Genomic DNA, 16,246 nt, shown 5'->3' with positions numbered 1-16,246 from the left:
AAAACTTTAAACTTTATTATTAAAAAAATTAGTGTTGTGTATTGTACTGTAAAAAAAATATACATTTTAAAATTAATCAATGTCACATGATAATATGCATATTAGTTGCTCAAGAAACATTCCTTGTTATCAATGTTGAAAACAGTGCTGCTTAATATTTTTGTGGAAACTGTTATTCAGTACTATTTTAGAATACTTTGATGAAAGTTCAAAATAATAGCATGTATTTGAAACTAAATAAAATAATAACAATAATAAAATATAAAACAATAATAATAAAACTTTATTTGAAAAATAAAAAAGTCCCTCAACTGTGATGTATTTTAGTTAACAAGACGACATAGTTATATGCCTTTGTACTGACACCAATCCCATATTAAATTCTATAACGTAATTTTTAAATGATAAAAAAGATGAAAGGAGTGCGCGTTTATTAATATGAAACGAATTTAAACCTCTCACATATCTGCTCCTTTTACATTCTTCCATATGTTATAAAGAGGTTTTAAAAAGCACTATGAGGATGTCAAGAACTACAGCTCATTTGTTTCCGAATGCATCATGGGTAATGTAGTCCTTTTGAGCAGAGCATGAAGGGAAACTTGATCAGTCTGAAACAATCATTCTAGACAAAAGAGAAATACGAGAAAGGAGAAGGATTCAAGGCTGCTGCAGTCATGTGCATGCTAGTGTGTGTTAGTATGTGTCTGTACCCAACAGATCATTTTTCAGAAGGTCAGAAGATCATGGCCAGCAAGAGCAGCATTAAATGGATGAGTCGGTCACAGCCAGCTCAGCCTGAGCACTGCGCAAACTCTCTCTTAATCCAGGAGAGATTACAGCGTTAAAGCCAGAGATCTGGTTCTAATCTCAACTAATGCAACTAGTATTGAGCGCTCAGGACCAGCAGAGGTCCTTTTCCCAGATCGGCCCCTGTGAGATTAGTTCATAATCTTTTTTTCCCAAATAAAACCATTTTAAGTTAGCAGGAGTGTTTTTTTTAGCACATGCTAGCTGGTTTCCACCTGATCCAACATAATTCAAACAGGCTTAGATGACCAGATGGACTTTCAGCTGGTTAGAACCTGACTGAGCTGGTAGACAATCTTGTGCCAGCCTAACATGTTCCAAAAACCTGCTTGACCATTTGATTTATCCACTGGTAGTCTACCACTGACTAGTCACTAGTCAACCACCTAAACAAGCTTTAATGACAGTCCTCATTGCTACATTATTGAATTATAGTTTTCATCGCTTGTATGGATGAGCGCCCCCTGCTGGCATCACTTTTACCTCCATCTTAGTTTTTGTTTGTTTGTGTGTGTCTCTCTCACTATGATTCAAAGTAATGGTTTATCCAAAAATGAAATGTATCAATTTTTACTTCTCTTGTTCCAAAGATTCTAACTTTCTTCCATTTCTTCCATGAGTGTTTTCAATACAATGAAAGTGACTAAGGTCTGTGGCTGCTCCAGAAAAAAAAGAAACCCAACAGCATCATAAAAGTGTCCGTCTGCACATATATTTCAAGTCTTCCAAAGCCATATGACAGCTTTGTGATAAACAGACCAAAATTGTAATATTTATTCATCCACAGAGCTCTACTTGGCATGTTTAGCAAAGTTTGGTTTGTGGATAAATTGTTCTTTTCAGTGAAGTTGGGATAAAATCAAGAATCTGAGATTTGTTAATTCTCTTGAACCCGTGTTTAACTGACAAGTACAAAGAAAAGATTTTCAGTGTTTTCACTGATAAACTTTTTTGTATTTTGTAAATATAAACACATTTTGAATTTGATTGCTGCAACACACTCCAAAAAAGTTTACCAAAAGCATGTTTACCACTGTCTCACATCCTCTTTCCTTTTAATTACACTTAAATGTTTGGGAATTGAGGATTCTAATTGTTGCCCAATCTCGTCTGATACAAGACAGCTGCTCAACTATCGTGGTCGTCGTTGTCTGATTCTCCTTTTCATGATGGGCCGCACATTTTCAATAAGTGACAGAACTGGACTGCAGTCAGGCACATCCAGTCTACTGTGTAGAGTGTATAGAAACCACTGTGTTTTAGCATGTGCAGAATGAGGCCTGGCATTGTCTTGCTGTAATGTTTAGAATGTTGCTTTAATGTTGTACACATATTTCTGTACAAACCCATTATATGCCTCTATGTCAGTGATACCTTCACACAAATGCACACCGTTTGGACTGATGCGACTCCTTACAATGACAGATGTTTGCTTTTGCACCTGTCGCTGATGGAAGTCTGGATGGTCCCTTTCGTCTTTGGGACTGAAAACTTGATGTCCATTTTTTCCAAACACAAGCTGAAACATGGACTCATCTGACCACATCACACATTTCAACTGTCTTTTGGACTATCTGAGATGAGCTCGGGCCCAGAGAACTCGGCGGTATCACTGCATTGAACAGATGTGTAGCTTTCTCCTTGCGAAACAGAGATTTGAGTGGCATTTCTTGATGCAGCGTCAGACTGTGTTAAGTGACAAAGGTTTTCCAAAGTACTCCAGAGCCCATGTGGGTATATTTAACTGAGCAGCATGTCTGTTTCTCATGCAATGCTGTCTGAGAGCTCAAAGGTCATGTACATTCAATGGAGGTCTCCTGCCTTGCCCTACATGTACTGAGATTCCTCTGGTTTACCTGAATCTTTTCACAATATTATGTATTTTAGATGGTGAAAGACATAAATTCTTTGTAATCTGAGAAATGTGATTTTTAAATTGGTTGACGATTCTTTCTTGACATTTGGCACAAAGTGGTGAGCCATGACCGATCTTTGCTTGCAATGACTGAGAAGCTCTTTTATACCCAAACACGATACCCTCACCTATTATTACAAATTCACCAGCTAATTATAGACTGTTTAAAAAAAAAAGTTGAACTTCGATGTCATATAATCTTTTCACTTTTATTTTGCCCCTGTCCCAACTTTTTGGGAGTTTTGGAGCCATCAAAATCGAAATTTGTTTATATTTGCGAAATACAATAAAGTTGGTCAGTGAAAACATTGGAAATCGAAGAGAATTAACAAATCATAGATTTTACAAACTGTCCCAACTTTTATGGAAATTTGGTTGTATTTCACATCATGTTTATAAGCAGTTAGCAGTACTAACTATACATTTAAAATACACTACCGTTCAGAGGTTTGGTGTCAGTAAGATATATCATTTTTAAAAGTCTCTCATGCTCACCAAGGCTACATTTATTTGATCAAAAATATAGTAAAAATAGTAAAATTGTGAACAATTTAAAATAGTTGTACAATTTAAAAAATATGTTACTTTTATTGTGCTTGACAGTTTCAGTCCCTGTTTAATTTTCCTCAAAAAAGGTATTTTTTGTGTAAAAGAAGAAAATCATTTTGGTTTGGACTTTTGATCAACATGAGCAGGAATAAATAATGACACAATTTCATTTTTTATAGGAACTATCTCTTTAGACACTATGCTGTGACATGAGAATGCACGTATCTTAAGTGCACCTTAAGTCCTAATGGCACACACACACACACACATACATATGCACACTGGCATTCTGCGTGATGATCGATGGCTTGAGTGACAGCACTGGAGAATAGCTACGGAGATGCTCAGGGGTGCTCGAAAGGGAAGTGAATCAATGCGGTTTCATTTCCTGAGAACATTCTTTTCTTTCACTCTCTCTCTCAAGGCTTTTGCTGTGCGAGAGTCTCAGGTGTGAGGGCTGGTTATTACTTTATTGTGATGAAAGGGAAGAGGTGCATGTGAGAGCAACAAAGACGATGACAAAAAATATGCTCTCTCACTACGATGCTGCAGAAACTGAGACATATTTCTTTAGACCAAAGAAAAAGAGAATTATGACCTCCTACTGGCATTGCTGGGTTTGGGGGGTCAGTGATGGATACAGGAATCCGAGTGGGTGTTGCCATGGTGACGGCTGATGGCTAGAGATCAGTTTCTTCATTATGTTTTCTTTAATATTTCATAAATGCTCAATGTATCCATATATACTAAGCAGGGATTTATAGTCTTGTTTGTCTGTCCATGGACCAAATGTCCTCACCAAATGTCATTTTTCCAAGTTTTATTATGGACATTTTTCCCATGAATATAAAACTATATCACACCATTTGGTTGATGCATATAATACACTGTCCATTTATGAAATATTTAAGGACTATTAAGAATATTTAATGACTAACTTGGCTGCTACAAGAAAAAAAAACTCTTCATTGCTGCCTTATTCAGTAAAAATGTCCCAATGGTTTCTGTAAAGCGGTAGAATTGCAAAATTAAGTTTAATGACAATGTCAATGGTGGAAAGTTCATCAATTATGAAACAAATTTGATTCAGCTTTAAAGCAGCTCTACAGAAGATAATCATTATTCAGCTCAATTTAGTTCAGTGTTGATTCAATTCAGTTTAATCACTCTGTCAATGTTAGTTCATGAATTATGAAACAACTTCAAAGGCAGAAGACTACAGAAGACAATGATTGTGTTTATTACATGTCTTATTCTCTAATGAATAGAGAGTTCAAAAGAGCAGCATTCATTTGAAGTAGAAATGTTAACTGACACCTTTGATCAATTTAATGCATCCCTGGTGAAGTAGTATTAAAGTATTATTTCTTTAAAAAAACAGTGGTAAACAGTATAGTATAATTATTCTAAAATACCTAATTCAAAGTGATTTTTGGGTTTTCATTGAAAATAATGCTTAAAATAGTTATGATACTGTAAAATAGCCTATATGAATGATACCAATGAACTTTATTGGAAGTAAAGTTCTCCAACTTTACCGTTGCTGAAATCTGACATCAAGCTCAGATTTGACTGGTCCACGGTTAGTGAACATTCTGAATGTGCAGCCTCAACAACTGTATAGACCTCCTCAAACTGTTAATTTCATTTAGACAAATCTAGTGTCAGGTTATAATAATAACAATCAATGTACTTGATAAAATTGATCTGCATGTGACCAATAGACAAGCAAATAACTGTAAAACAATTCCCTGTGTATGTATACACTTCATGTAGGACTTACTGTACTGTTTATGACACCTGTAAAAACACAATCAATTGGCCGATATGCTATTTTTCCATGAACTTTCACAGTAGTCCCGGCCCCCAGCGGGAGCCTCGGGAGCTCCTTGAAATGTCTCCATCAGAGCCCGAATGTTAAATTGAGCCTGGGGCTCTCCTCTGTTCAACCTTCCTACATTAGATCAGCATTAGAGAGAGAGAGAGCGAGAGAGAGAGAGAGAGAGAGAGAGAGAGAGAGAGAGAGAGAGAGAGACATTTCACAGTGACCCAGCTGTTTGGAAGATTATCCTATTTTGCTCAGTAAATGTTTTCTCAAACGCTCTGTGTGGGTGAGTGTGTACATGAGAGGCCTTAACTGTTTAAATGACAGTAATATCTTACCTCTCCCTTTTGCAGGACTGCGCCGTCTATGAAACCGAAAATAAGATCCTCCATGTGGTAAGTATTTCTCTTCTTTTTTTTATGCTGCAATATGAGGCTGATAATGAGCTCTAATGTTTCTCCTGTGAGCTCAGCCCCCATTTCTTCATTTACAGGAAGAATCATGAGGATGCTCATACACATACTTTCTCTGCCTGCTATTTCTATGGTAGACAAAATGCCTGACTGATTTTATAACCACACTGTGTTGTGAATAGACGTTTTAGATGTAGTGCATTAAAAAAATTATTAATTTGAGTAATCTTTCGGTAGTGTTTTCAGAAGTCCCTACATTTTTGCCCCCAAAAGGTTTTTTTATAGTAACAGTAGTAGTAAAAACAGATCTAGTATTACATTAAATAACACTATTACTCACGGTTTTAATTTTATATTATATTATTATTATATTATATTATATTATATTATATTATATTATATTATATTATATTATATTATATTATATTATATTATATTATATTATTCATCTTTAGTTTCACCTTCATAACCTTTTTGTTTATTTTCATTCATCACATGTGTTCCTTTGTTTGATTTTCCCGCCACTCATCAGTTGTCATGGACACTCATCAGATCATCACACCTGTTTGTCATCTCCTCATTATCACTGTGTATTTAAGTTCCTCACATTCACTCTGTGTTTGATGGTTGTTGTTTGTGTGTTCTCGTGTAACACATGCTGTTACTTTCTCTTTGTCGTTATGGGTTACCTGAGTTTGTTTTCATTAAGGAACCATTTTGCTTATAGAAACCTTTTGAACTCTCCTTCATCTTCAACTGGTGACATATGGAACCTTTTCAAATTATCAATAAAATGTAAACTCTTGACTGATTTTTAGTGATGCGAATAGACATTTGAAATGTTCAAAAAAAGCGTATTAATTTGAGTCATCATTCGGTAGTGTTCACAGAAGTCCCTGCATGTATTTTTGGTCCCAAATAATCCCAGCCTTTTAGTTTAACATTGAAATCAATTTTAGGGATGGCTTTTATGATTTGTAAAACATGTGATTCTTCATGTCAATGTTTGCTATTGTAAAATTGTCAGGTAACATGACCAGTGGATATCATTTAGTAAACATGTATTATGCTGCTTCAGGCCCGGAGGTGAAGTTCCCTTTGCATTCACAGGAGACCCACATCAAGGCTCTTTGTGAGATTCCCCTCTCATACGCACTAGCACACAGCAGTGTGTGTGGCAGGTCCTGTTGTCGCCACAGACTGCTGGGCTGGGCACAGCTGTCATTCTCACTGAGTCCCACAGCTATAAATACCTTCACATTGCGCCTGCTAGCAGCAGATTTCATTTTCCAGCACCACCCCACCTCAGTTACTGACTGTAGGAGGAGAAACAAACACACCAATGACACCAGATGAAAGCAGAAGTAAAGCGAGAGATGAAACCATAAAACAAAGTAAATTGAAGTGCTACAGGACCCTAAAAAAAACCTTCAGATTTTTTATGTCGACATTTACATGTATGTGATTAAAGTCGAGTCAACATTGATTTTAGTCGCTGATGACGTCATTGATAAACCAATAAGCCTGAACCTCGAGCTGAGACTCGGACACAGGTTGCCTTGTGCACAGCTATGGCATATGACACAGTGCTACCCACAAGGCTCTTGCTCCTACATAACAGTTTATTTTTATTAGTTCTTTTGTTTTTGGGTCGTTATATTTCTCACAGATTTCTGCTCATTCTAAATCAGATACAGATAAAGCAGCACGGTAAACATTACATTTATACTGTACGAATGCATTACTGAGAGAGCGATTGTGTGTGAATTAATTCTACCTGGTTGTCTCTACTAATAAAATCCATAGCTGTGGATTTTACTTTCTAAGAAATATGCTAGAACTTTTCAGTTTCTAAGCTATTTTATTGATAAATCACAGAATAGTGTTGACATTACATTTCTGCGCTACTAAATGTTTCTATGTGCGCGCGATCTGCAAGTGATGTGGGAGCTACTCTCTGTATATATGTGGGTTACAATACAGACGATTAACTTGCGTGTACAATAACCTGCTTAAAATATGAATTCACCCAATCAATTTTGAGCATCCATATCCATATAGTATAATCAAACATATCTTGAGGAGCACTCTCTAAGTGTGCATTTATTTGTTATTTTAACTGTTGCAAAGGTAGCGTAAAATGTGTGCTTCAAAGATTTCTTATCCTGTTGCGCCCTCTATTGGCCATGATCAGCAACTAGTCAACGTCAAGCTTAAAGGGTCATGGCAGAGCATTAAAGTCGACTAGTCTGTGCAATATACATAGATGCCTATTTTATTGGCCGATAATTGTAAGCCGTACGCCACTATTGTCTGAGTGTCTGCAATTGTAGTTAGACGCATGTATGAATATCTATATCTGCAATAGACTTCAGCAGATCATTTTGCTAAACTAACATAATGCAACAAGATGGAGGTGTCAGCTAACAAGACATTAAAAAGTTACCATAGTAAAAGTAAAAAAACATTAAAAAGTACTACAGTAAAAACCTGTAATATTGAGTTACTGTAATGCATATAAAACCACAAACCAACACATTCTCTGAGTAACACAATTAGTTACTAGGGAGTAACACAATATTGTAACGCATTACTTTTTTAAAAGTAAAAGTTGTTAGATAGATAGATAGATAGATAGATAGATAGATAGATAGATAGATATAGTTGGTTGCTAGATAGGTTGCTAAGTTGTTGGTAGTTGGTTTCTACATAGATAGTTAAAGCAATGTGGCAACTAATGTTTTCTAACTGAGCTGTTGCTAAGGTGTTTTGGCAGATGCAGTGGTTAACAGGAAATGAAACAACATTGATTCCCACCTCCTTCACCCTGAGAAAACTACACCAATATCAAAGAGGGGTGAAATTTGATTATTATCCTTGGGAGATTTCTAAACCAGGATGAAACCTCCATACAACCCAACTTCCTGCCAATTAATACAGAACCTTTTCCAAACTTTATTATCACCATAATTATTCCTGACCAACCACAGCTTTAGTCTTAGTAAGTCTTTTTAGGAATAACAAAGTCCTTCCCAATGGAAATTGCTTCAGAACTGCACCTATATATTAAAACTGTGCACCACAAACATTGACTTCAGCTAAAGATGCATTCTTGGGTCAAGGGACGTTATACCTAGATAATTTACATCATATTAATGAGGCTGAGTTGTATCTAATAAATGATCACCCAGTGCTGAAAATAATTGATATGCTCTCTCTCTCTTTCTCTTTCTGAAGTGTAAGACATTATCTGGAGTATGTGACCACATCATCTCACTGTCGTCAGACCCCCTGGTCTCCCAGTCAGCACATCTGGAGGTGGTTCAACTGGCTAATATTAAACCTACAGAGGGTCTGGTAAGATCATACATTAATACTTTGCTGCTGGCCATTGTTCTTATTACTGCTGTTTTTTTTACTATGTTTTTAATTCAGCTATTTAGATTACATTTGATTAGAAATTTAATGTAAATGTATTTGTTCATAACTTCATGTTAATGATATCACACTAATTGTGATTTATAAACACTTTTGTAAAGATAAATCAGAGTATCTGATAATTTATTTACATATTAAATACTATTATTTATTTGTATGAAATATTATTCATAACTAATATATCATATACTGTACCGTTTAAAAGTTTGGGGTTTTTAAGATAAAAAAAGAGAAATTAATACTTTTAATTTTAACAGCAAGGACACATTAAATTCATCAAAATTGACAGTAAATATATTGATAATGTTACAAAAGATTTCTGTTTATATTGCCTATTTTAAAAGCTTTAATGTAGTTTTTATTAGCAGTATAGCTTACAGTCTGCAGTGTCTGGGTAGCTTGACTGTAGCTGTATTGTAATTATAAGTGGCAAACAGTTTCAAATAATTTCACCAACACTAATCCTTTTCATAATTAGCGAATATGTGTGTATGCATGCTTGTATTGATATGTGATCACAAATCTCTTTTATTAAAAGTAATTTCACTTCTCTCTATGCACATGAATAAACTAGAAAGGATTTGAAATGTTCCTCAATGTGAATGCGAGACAGAAAAAGGAAGACATGGAGATTATTCATTCTAGTCTATTGTCTTTTTCCGTTGTCTCTTAAATCTTAAGGGAATGTACATCAAATCCACATATGATGGACTTCATGTTATCACAGGAACCACAGAGGGGGTAAGAGCCAGTCAGTGTTAATGTGTGTGTTCTGTGTCTTTATAATGTCTATTATGCTGCTGATAAAACTAATACATCTCAGCAATTGATTGTACAGCTATTATTGCACATGATCAAACCAAAGAGAGAGAAGGAGAGAGAGAGGGAGAGAGAGAGAGAGAGAGAGAGAGAGAGAGAGAGAGAGAGAGAGAGAGAGAGAGAGAGAGAGAGAGAGAGAGAGAGCGAGCGAGAGAGCTATATAGACAGTGAGTGCTCTCAATACAGATCCACCGATCATATGATTGAAAGCTCTTAGATTTTGTAGCTCTAATAGTGGGTGGAAATCGCCCTGTATACTGCAATTTAAACTACCCATAGAAAAGAAAAGAAAAAGGCACAATATATATTTCATTTGTCATGTTTAATTTGCATCTCTTAGACCGCACTTAGATTAAATTGATAACAAATTAAGATTTCTCAGACAAATGGAGGTTTCTCAGATTATCCTATTCATCTCAAGAGATGTGTGCTCATATATGTCAAATCTGAGCACACATCTCTTGAGATGAAGAGGATAATCTGAGAAACCTCCATTTGTCTGAGAAATTTTAATTTGTTATCAATTTAATCTAAATGCGGTCTAAGAGATTTATGATTGATTTATGATTTAATGATTTAATCTCATACCAAAGTGTGCAGATTCAGAAGTCAAACTATAGATTTCAACATGATCTAATTTCCCATCAAATTCTTACCAGACCAAATTATCAGAGCTATTCTATCCACATTCATTTTGTATCTCTGCTCTATGCTCATTGTTTTTTCTATTTGCAGCACACTATAACCATGATATCATACGTATAATCAAGTTACGATATAATTTAAATACCAGACTGCTTTTATATGCAATAACTGTAGCTTAGCAGTAGAGCTTCAAGCTGATGCTGGCTACATCAAGGTCATGGGTTCAATTCCCTGGGAATACATAAACTGATAAAATGTACACTACCGGTCAAAAGTTTGTAATTATTATTATGATTTTTTTTAATGTTCTTGAGTCACCAAATCAGTGTATTAGAATGATTTCTGAAGGATCATGTGACACTGAAGACTGGCATAATGGCGCTGAAAATTCAGCTTTGCATCACAGGAATAAATTACATTTCAAATATATTAAGCAATTTTTTAAAATTATAATAATATCTCACAATATTACTGTCTTTAAAGTATTTTGCATCTAATATGTAGCCCTGGTGAGCATAAGAGACTTCTTTCAAAAATATAAAAAAATATCAAAGGGATATTAATAAACAATCTGTCATTAATTACTCAGCCTCATGTCATTCCAAACCAATAAGACTTTCATTCATCTTCGAAACACAAATGAAGATATTTTATTACATTTTAGAGATTTCTGTCCCTCCATTGACATTCCACGCAACTACCACTTTGATGGTTCAAAAAGTTCATAAAGAGATCATAAAATTTAAGAGAAACGATCACTTTATACACTAAACAGATTGAATTTAGGCTTTTATTTACCTATGTTCATCAACGCACCCATCAGATATGGTCAACGGAAGCTCAAGCATGTTTGCTTGATATGAGAGAACCACTGAGAACCATTCTCGTCTAACAGAGCATGTTCGAGCTCTGAAATTTGTTCATCAGATAAAGCGATCGTGTCTCTTCAGAATATTTGGACTAAACCGCTCAATTCATATGGATTAGTTTTACGATCTCTTTATGAACCTTTTGAAGCTTCTAAAGTGCTAGTTGAGTAGCTGTAAATGGAGGGACAGAAATCTCTCAGATTTCATTTAAAATATCTTTATTTGTGTTTCGAAGATGAACGAAAGACTTGGTTTGGAACGACATAAGGGTGAGTAATTGAAGACAATTTTTCCTTTTTAGTTTGAACTAATCCTTTAATTGTTCCATATTTTTGACCCGGAGTGTATACCCTAAATGCTAGGTAATGTTTGGGTAAAAGCATCTACCAAATTCTTAGATGTAATTGCAATACTTAGAATATTACAGTATATCTTTTTTATTTGACATTTATTTATTCTGTCTTTTTATATCTCTCCTTTGCATCTCTTTCTTAGTCTCCAGCAGATCGCTGTAAAAAGATTCACGCAGGGGATGAGGTCATCCAGGTGAACCATCAGACAGTGGTGAGTCTCTCTTAGGACTCAATCCATTTGGCTCATTTATACTTCAATTTTATCATCCATCCACCCAATCATCCATCAGTTTTTTCCCCTATGTATGTAAATCTCACTTTGCATTCAACAGCAGTTGCCCCCTTCCTCTCTGTTTGTGTATAGAATTATGGGACTGAAATGAGTTCCATTTGAATTTAAGGGCTTTAGTGTGTCCTTGTTAAAGCACCAAGAGTTTTAAAACATATTTCAAGTATTACTTGATGTATTTTCAGCTCATCTCTAGGACTGGGGCAACTATATTCCAATTTGACTTAATTCACAATGCTGATTGAGTGTGTTATGGTGTTTCTGAATGAGACTGGAGGGTGTTTCAAGGGCATAAGAGGCTATAAATTAAGGACTGTGGAGTGTGTTTTTTAAGGATGGTCGTAAAATTTTCGTGAATATAGAGTGTGTCAGTAGGTACTCCAGTGATCATACCATGTGGAGTTGCCTTCAAAGAGTTGATAAAGAGCTTTTTCTGCGTATTCTGTTTGTGTGTGTCCACAAGTAATTGTGAATGGATTTAAGCTTGTGAAATCAATTCTGTTTGAAATTACTCCCTTAGTGTTTGATGTGTATGAGGTGCTGAATAATTCTTTGAATATTTTAATTTGACTCTCAAGTGGTGGCATGTATTATGAAGTTACAAATGCAGAAGTCTAAATCTTCCCCTTTGAATACAGGACTTCTGACAACTTGGTTCAGATTCAGCTCTTTTCCTTCTATTTTATCCCAAGGCATCAGAATTCAACTTCTGCGTCAGTTTTTCTTGTTTGTTTTCAGTCATCTTGTCACCGTGGTGAGGGATGCTAAGCTCTTTTTGTGATGAAAGATCAGCAACACTAAGGCCTCATTAATCTTCATGAAATTAGATTGTCATCCCCTTCATAATTGGATAAAAGTGCCTCTAATGTGCGATAAGCGTTACGAATTTGGCTTGTAGCAAAAACACACAGACAAACAATTACCGCAACAATGAGCAGTTCTTGCTCAGGAACAACCTCAGTGAGCGTTCAATAATGGTGCATTGTGGGAGCTGCTCTATGTAACATCTGTGATTGGACCCCATACGCTACAGGATCATGTCCCGTATATCGAGAGATTCCAGCCCATCTCAGTGTGTGTGTATTTGTAGTTGTGTATTGTAATCGTTTCTGTTTGTGAAGGGCATGCTTAGTGTAAACTGTGTGTGTGGGTCAAGTTTTGCCTACATTGTGGGTAGTAAATGTCCCCACAAGGATATTAAAGGATAGTAAAACCTCAAACCACATACATTTTGGAGACTAGCCAACAATAAATTGCTTAAAAAAACACATTAAATTATGTCTTAAAGGGATAGTTCACCCAAAACTGAAAATTGTGTTATCAATTACTCACCCATATGTCGTTCCAAACCCGTAATATTTTTATGTTAAACGTTTATACAGTTTATTTTATTTTATTTTATTTTATCTTATCCCTTTCCCTGGACGCCATTTTGAAAACCCCAGTTTTCTCATGTTGCTATTGTCACTTTATGCCACTTGAGTCAGTAATAATGTACAATGATTTTTATCATATTTTAGTGGCTTTGTATCTACCAGCACATCTTAATCAATGTAAAATCACTTGTGGTGCTCTGCACAGCCTTATTATGTTACTAAACTGGAATATTATGAATTAATGTAGTTTAATAATTCATCTGTAATATAAACATCTTTAAAAATGTATAGCTTGCATATAGAATTATAGCATATTTAAAATTATATTTACAAAATTGCCTCTAGCTATTAGCTTCACTTGCCTGCTCAGTAAGCATTTTACAACAGCGTTACAGAATTATTTAAACCATTATAAATATATTTATTGTATATAGTCAGTGTATAAACTTATTTTATTTAACTTTTATTTTAAATATAGTCAGTATTGTCATTTATTTCAACATTCATCTGAATTATTTTATGAATTTTTCCACATTAGGCAGTTGGTTCTTCATTCAGGCTTACACATAATATATTATGAACCGAAGGCTCAAATATTGACCAGGGAATGTCAAGTTCTTCCGTAGACTTCAATGTTGAATAAATTGAAAGATTAGCAAACATCACACCTTATTAGTGTACACTCATCCCAATATTTACTGTGTGTCAGGAAGCATGTGTGTGTGGTACATAGTTATATTCTCTCCATTGTTCACCATAGGTGAATATAGAGAGACGGAAGTTAGCATTTCCTAGCAGTTGCTTGTTAGGTGATGTCTCTGTGTGGCGTTCTTGTCGAGTCTGTGTATGTTGACCCTGTGTTTGTTGCTGTAGGTGGGCTGGCAGTTGAAAAACTTGGTAAGCTCTCTGCGTGGGGACCCTGCCGGTGTGACATTGACCCTGAAAAAGCGTCCCCAGAGCACGCTCACCTCCGCCCCAGCCCTACTAAAGAACATGAGATGGAAGCCCCTGGCCCTGCAGGTAGGATTCAAAATGCCCTGTCCCCAAAGCTTTCATCATTTGGGCTGCACTTTCCCCCTTTATCTGCCACTCGCTCCCTGAGCAGATTAGCTTTAATCGGCTTTTTGTGGAGGATTCAAGTTTGGTTCTATACTTGTGACTCTAGACTATTAAAATAAGCTAAAACAACTAAAAATCTAAATATTTCCTAGTATTTGGTTATTTTTATAATAAATATACATCTTTCATGTTCTTGAAGGTTATTGATATCGTTGTGGACAATGGGGGTCCAATGCTCTACACTAAACTCTTTTCCCCAGCCACCCCAAAACAGGTCTGCATATGTATATGTGGGTGGGAATATGCCAATGAGCTGATCGTCGTGACATCACCATGGTTGCGGATTTGTGAATGGCCTGTTTGTGCAGTGTTATATACATAACTCATGTTTTTTCAGCATTATTTTCATAAATCAGCAGTTGAACAGTTTTATTTGTGGGTCTTTACTGGATATTTAATTGTACAGTTTTACATTCAGATTACCTTTGCCATCATCTATCGCTAGGGTTGGGTATCGTTTGAATTTAACAATTCCGATTTAAATTTCGATTCTGCTTATCGATTCCGATTCTTAACGATTCCTATAAGGTAAAAAACAACAACCTTATCATTCACATTTAATCCTATTGCAAAATATTTATTTGTTGCTGAATATCATGAACAAAAATCAACAGGCCAAAGAACACTTAGGCCTTGTGTCCACCGAAGCGTTTTAGCTGGCTGAAAACGCTAGGCGCTCTGCTGAAAACGCCTAGCACTGGGCGCTTGAGAGGGTTTTGGCAGCGCTGCGTTTTTTCAGTTGAGACGATTCGTTGCTATGATACAGAATATCCGCAGCACAGTTTACTTGTAACTGATTTCGTAGATAATTTGTTTCATACAAAAAAAAAAATTTCATCCATTTTGTTCGGTTAGCTCTGCTGGTTGATGTCGTTGTACAGAAAGAATGTTGTGACAGTTGGTCAGTGTGGTATTTGTCCCGCCCCTCCTCCACTGTGATTGGACGGCTGTGTAAAAAGTGACAGTGATGAGCGCAGCGTTTTACCCAAAGTTGATCATTCTTCAACTCTCGGCGACCAGTAAAAAACGCTGAACGCTCGGCAATCGAGCGTTAAATACACGCTCAGCGCCTCGTTACGCTCATGGCGTTTAAAAAAACGCTCCCATTGAAAACAACTAGAATTTTAAGCCAGGAGCGTGAAAAAACGCTTTGGTGGACACACGGCCGTATGCAAGGCCTGTGGTTTAAAAATAGCCTACCATAGAAAAACAACAAGCCTAACTTATATAAATTTCAAGCATTATTGAAGAAACATAAACACTCAATAATTAAAAAAGAACAAATAAAAAATTAGCGATGACAACAAAAGATACAACTGAACAAAGAAATGATTGAAATAAACAATGTTTTAAGATTTTCAGGTATTCCGGTACAGAAACTGTTACCAAATGTAAAATAACTGTAAAAATATACATTACAAATATACTTACAAAAGTTATTCTGTCAGGAACGAGTGAATTTTCTCTTTGTCTTTTGTTGTTTGATTAGTGTTATTATCGACACGTCAGTTGCTGTCACTTTAAGAATTGCCCAATAGTTACAAATGCCTGCAGCACTGAAAACAGCTCGTACTTGAATGGTTTAAAATCACATTAAAATCACCTTTTCTGTGTGCACGTTTTGGATGTGTGTGCATCTCTAAAAACAGCGTGTGAGTCGTCTCGTGCTTGAATGGTGTAAAATAAAAAAATTTGTGAGCGTGCTTTGGATGCGTGTGCAGCACATAAAATAGCGTGCAAGTCTTCTCGCGCTTGATTTGTTAAAAGTCATATTGAAATTCTCACACAGTAATCGATAAGAGGAATCGAAATTTAAATTTTATTAC

At 35.8% G+C, this 16,246-nt stretch overlaps 1 protein-coding gene across 8 annotated transcripts in view; it reads left to right on the top strand.

Moving 5' to 3' along the window:
- The window catches only part of cnksr2a (connector enhancer of kinase suppressor of Ras 2a), a 92,300-nt gene that overhangs the window by 37,146 nt on the left and 38,908 nt on the right, over nt 1–16,246 (top strand). For all 8 annotated transcript variants that reach the window (XM_077244873.1, XM_077244869.1, XM_077244875.1 and 5 more), the window contains exons 5-9: nt 5,453–5,494; nt 8,750–8,869; nt 9,632–9,691; nt 11,779–11,847; nt 14,175–14,321. In XM_077244873.1, the coding sequence (XP_077100988.1) occupies nt 5,453–5,494; nt 8,750–8,869; nt 9,632–9,691; nt 11,779–11,847; nt 14,175–14,321 (438 nt within the window). The remainder of the gene's footprint in view (nt 1–5,452; nt 5,495–8,749; nt 8,870–9,631; nt 9,692–11,778; nt 11,848–14,174; nt 14,322–16,246) is intronic.

The sequence above is a fragment of the Siphateles boraxobius genome, unplaced genomic scaffold (assembly GCF_051911475.1).
Source record: "Siphateles boraxobius isolate OS27281-9 unplaced genomic scaffold, OSU_SipBor_1 26, whole genome shotgun sequence".
Lineage (NCBI taxonomy): Eukaryota > Metazoa > Chordata > Actinopteri > Cypriniformes > Leuciscidae > Siphateles > Siphateles boraxobius.
The sequence above is the reverse complement of the archived record's forward strand: the minus strand, read 5'-3'. Positions and strand labels throughout refer to the sequence as shown.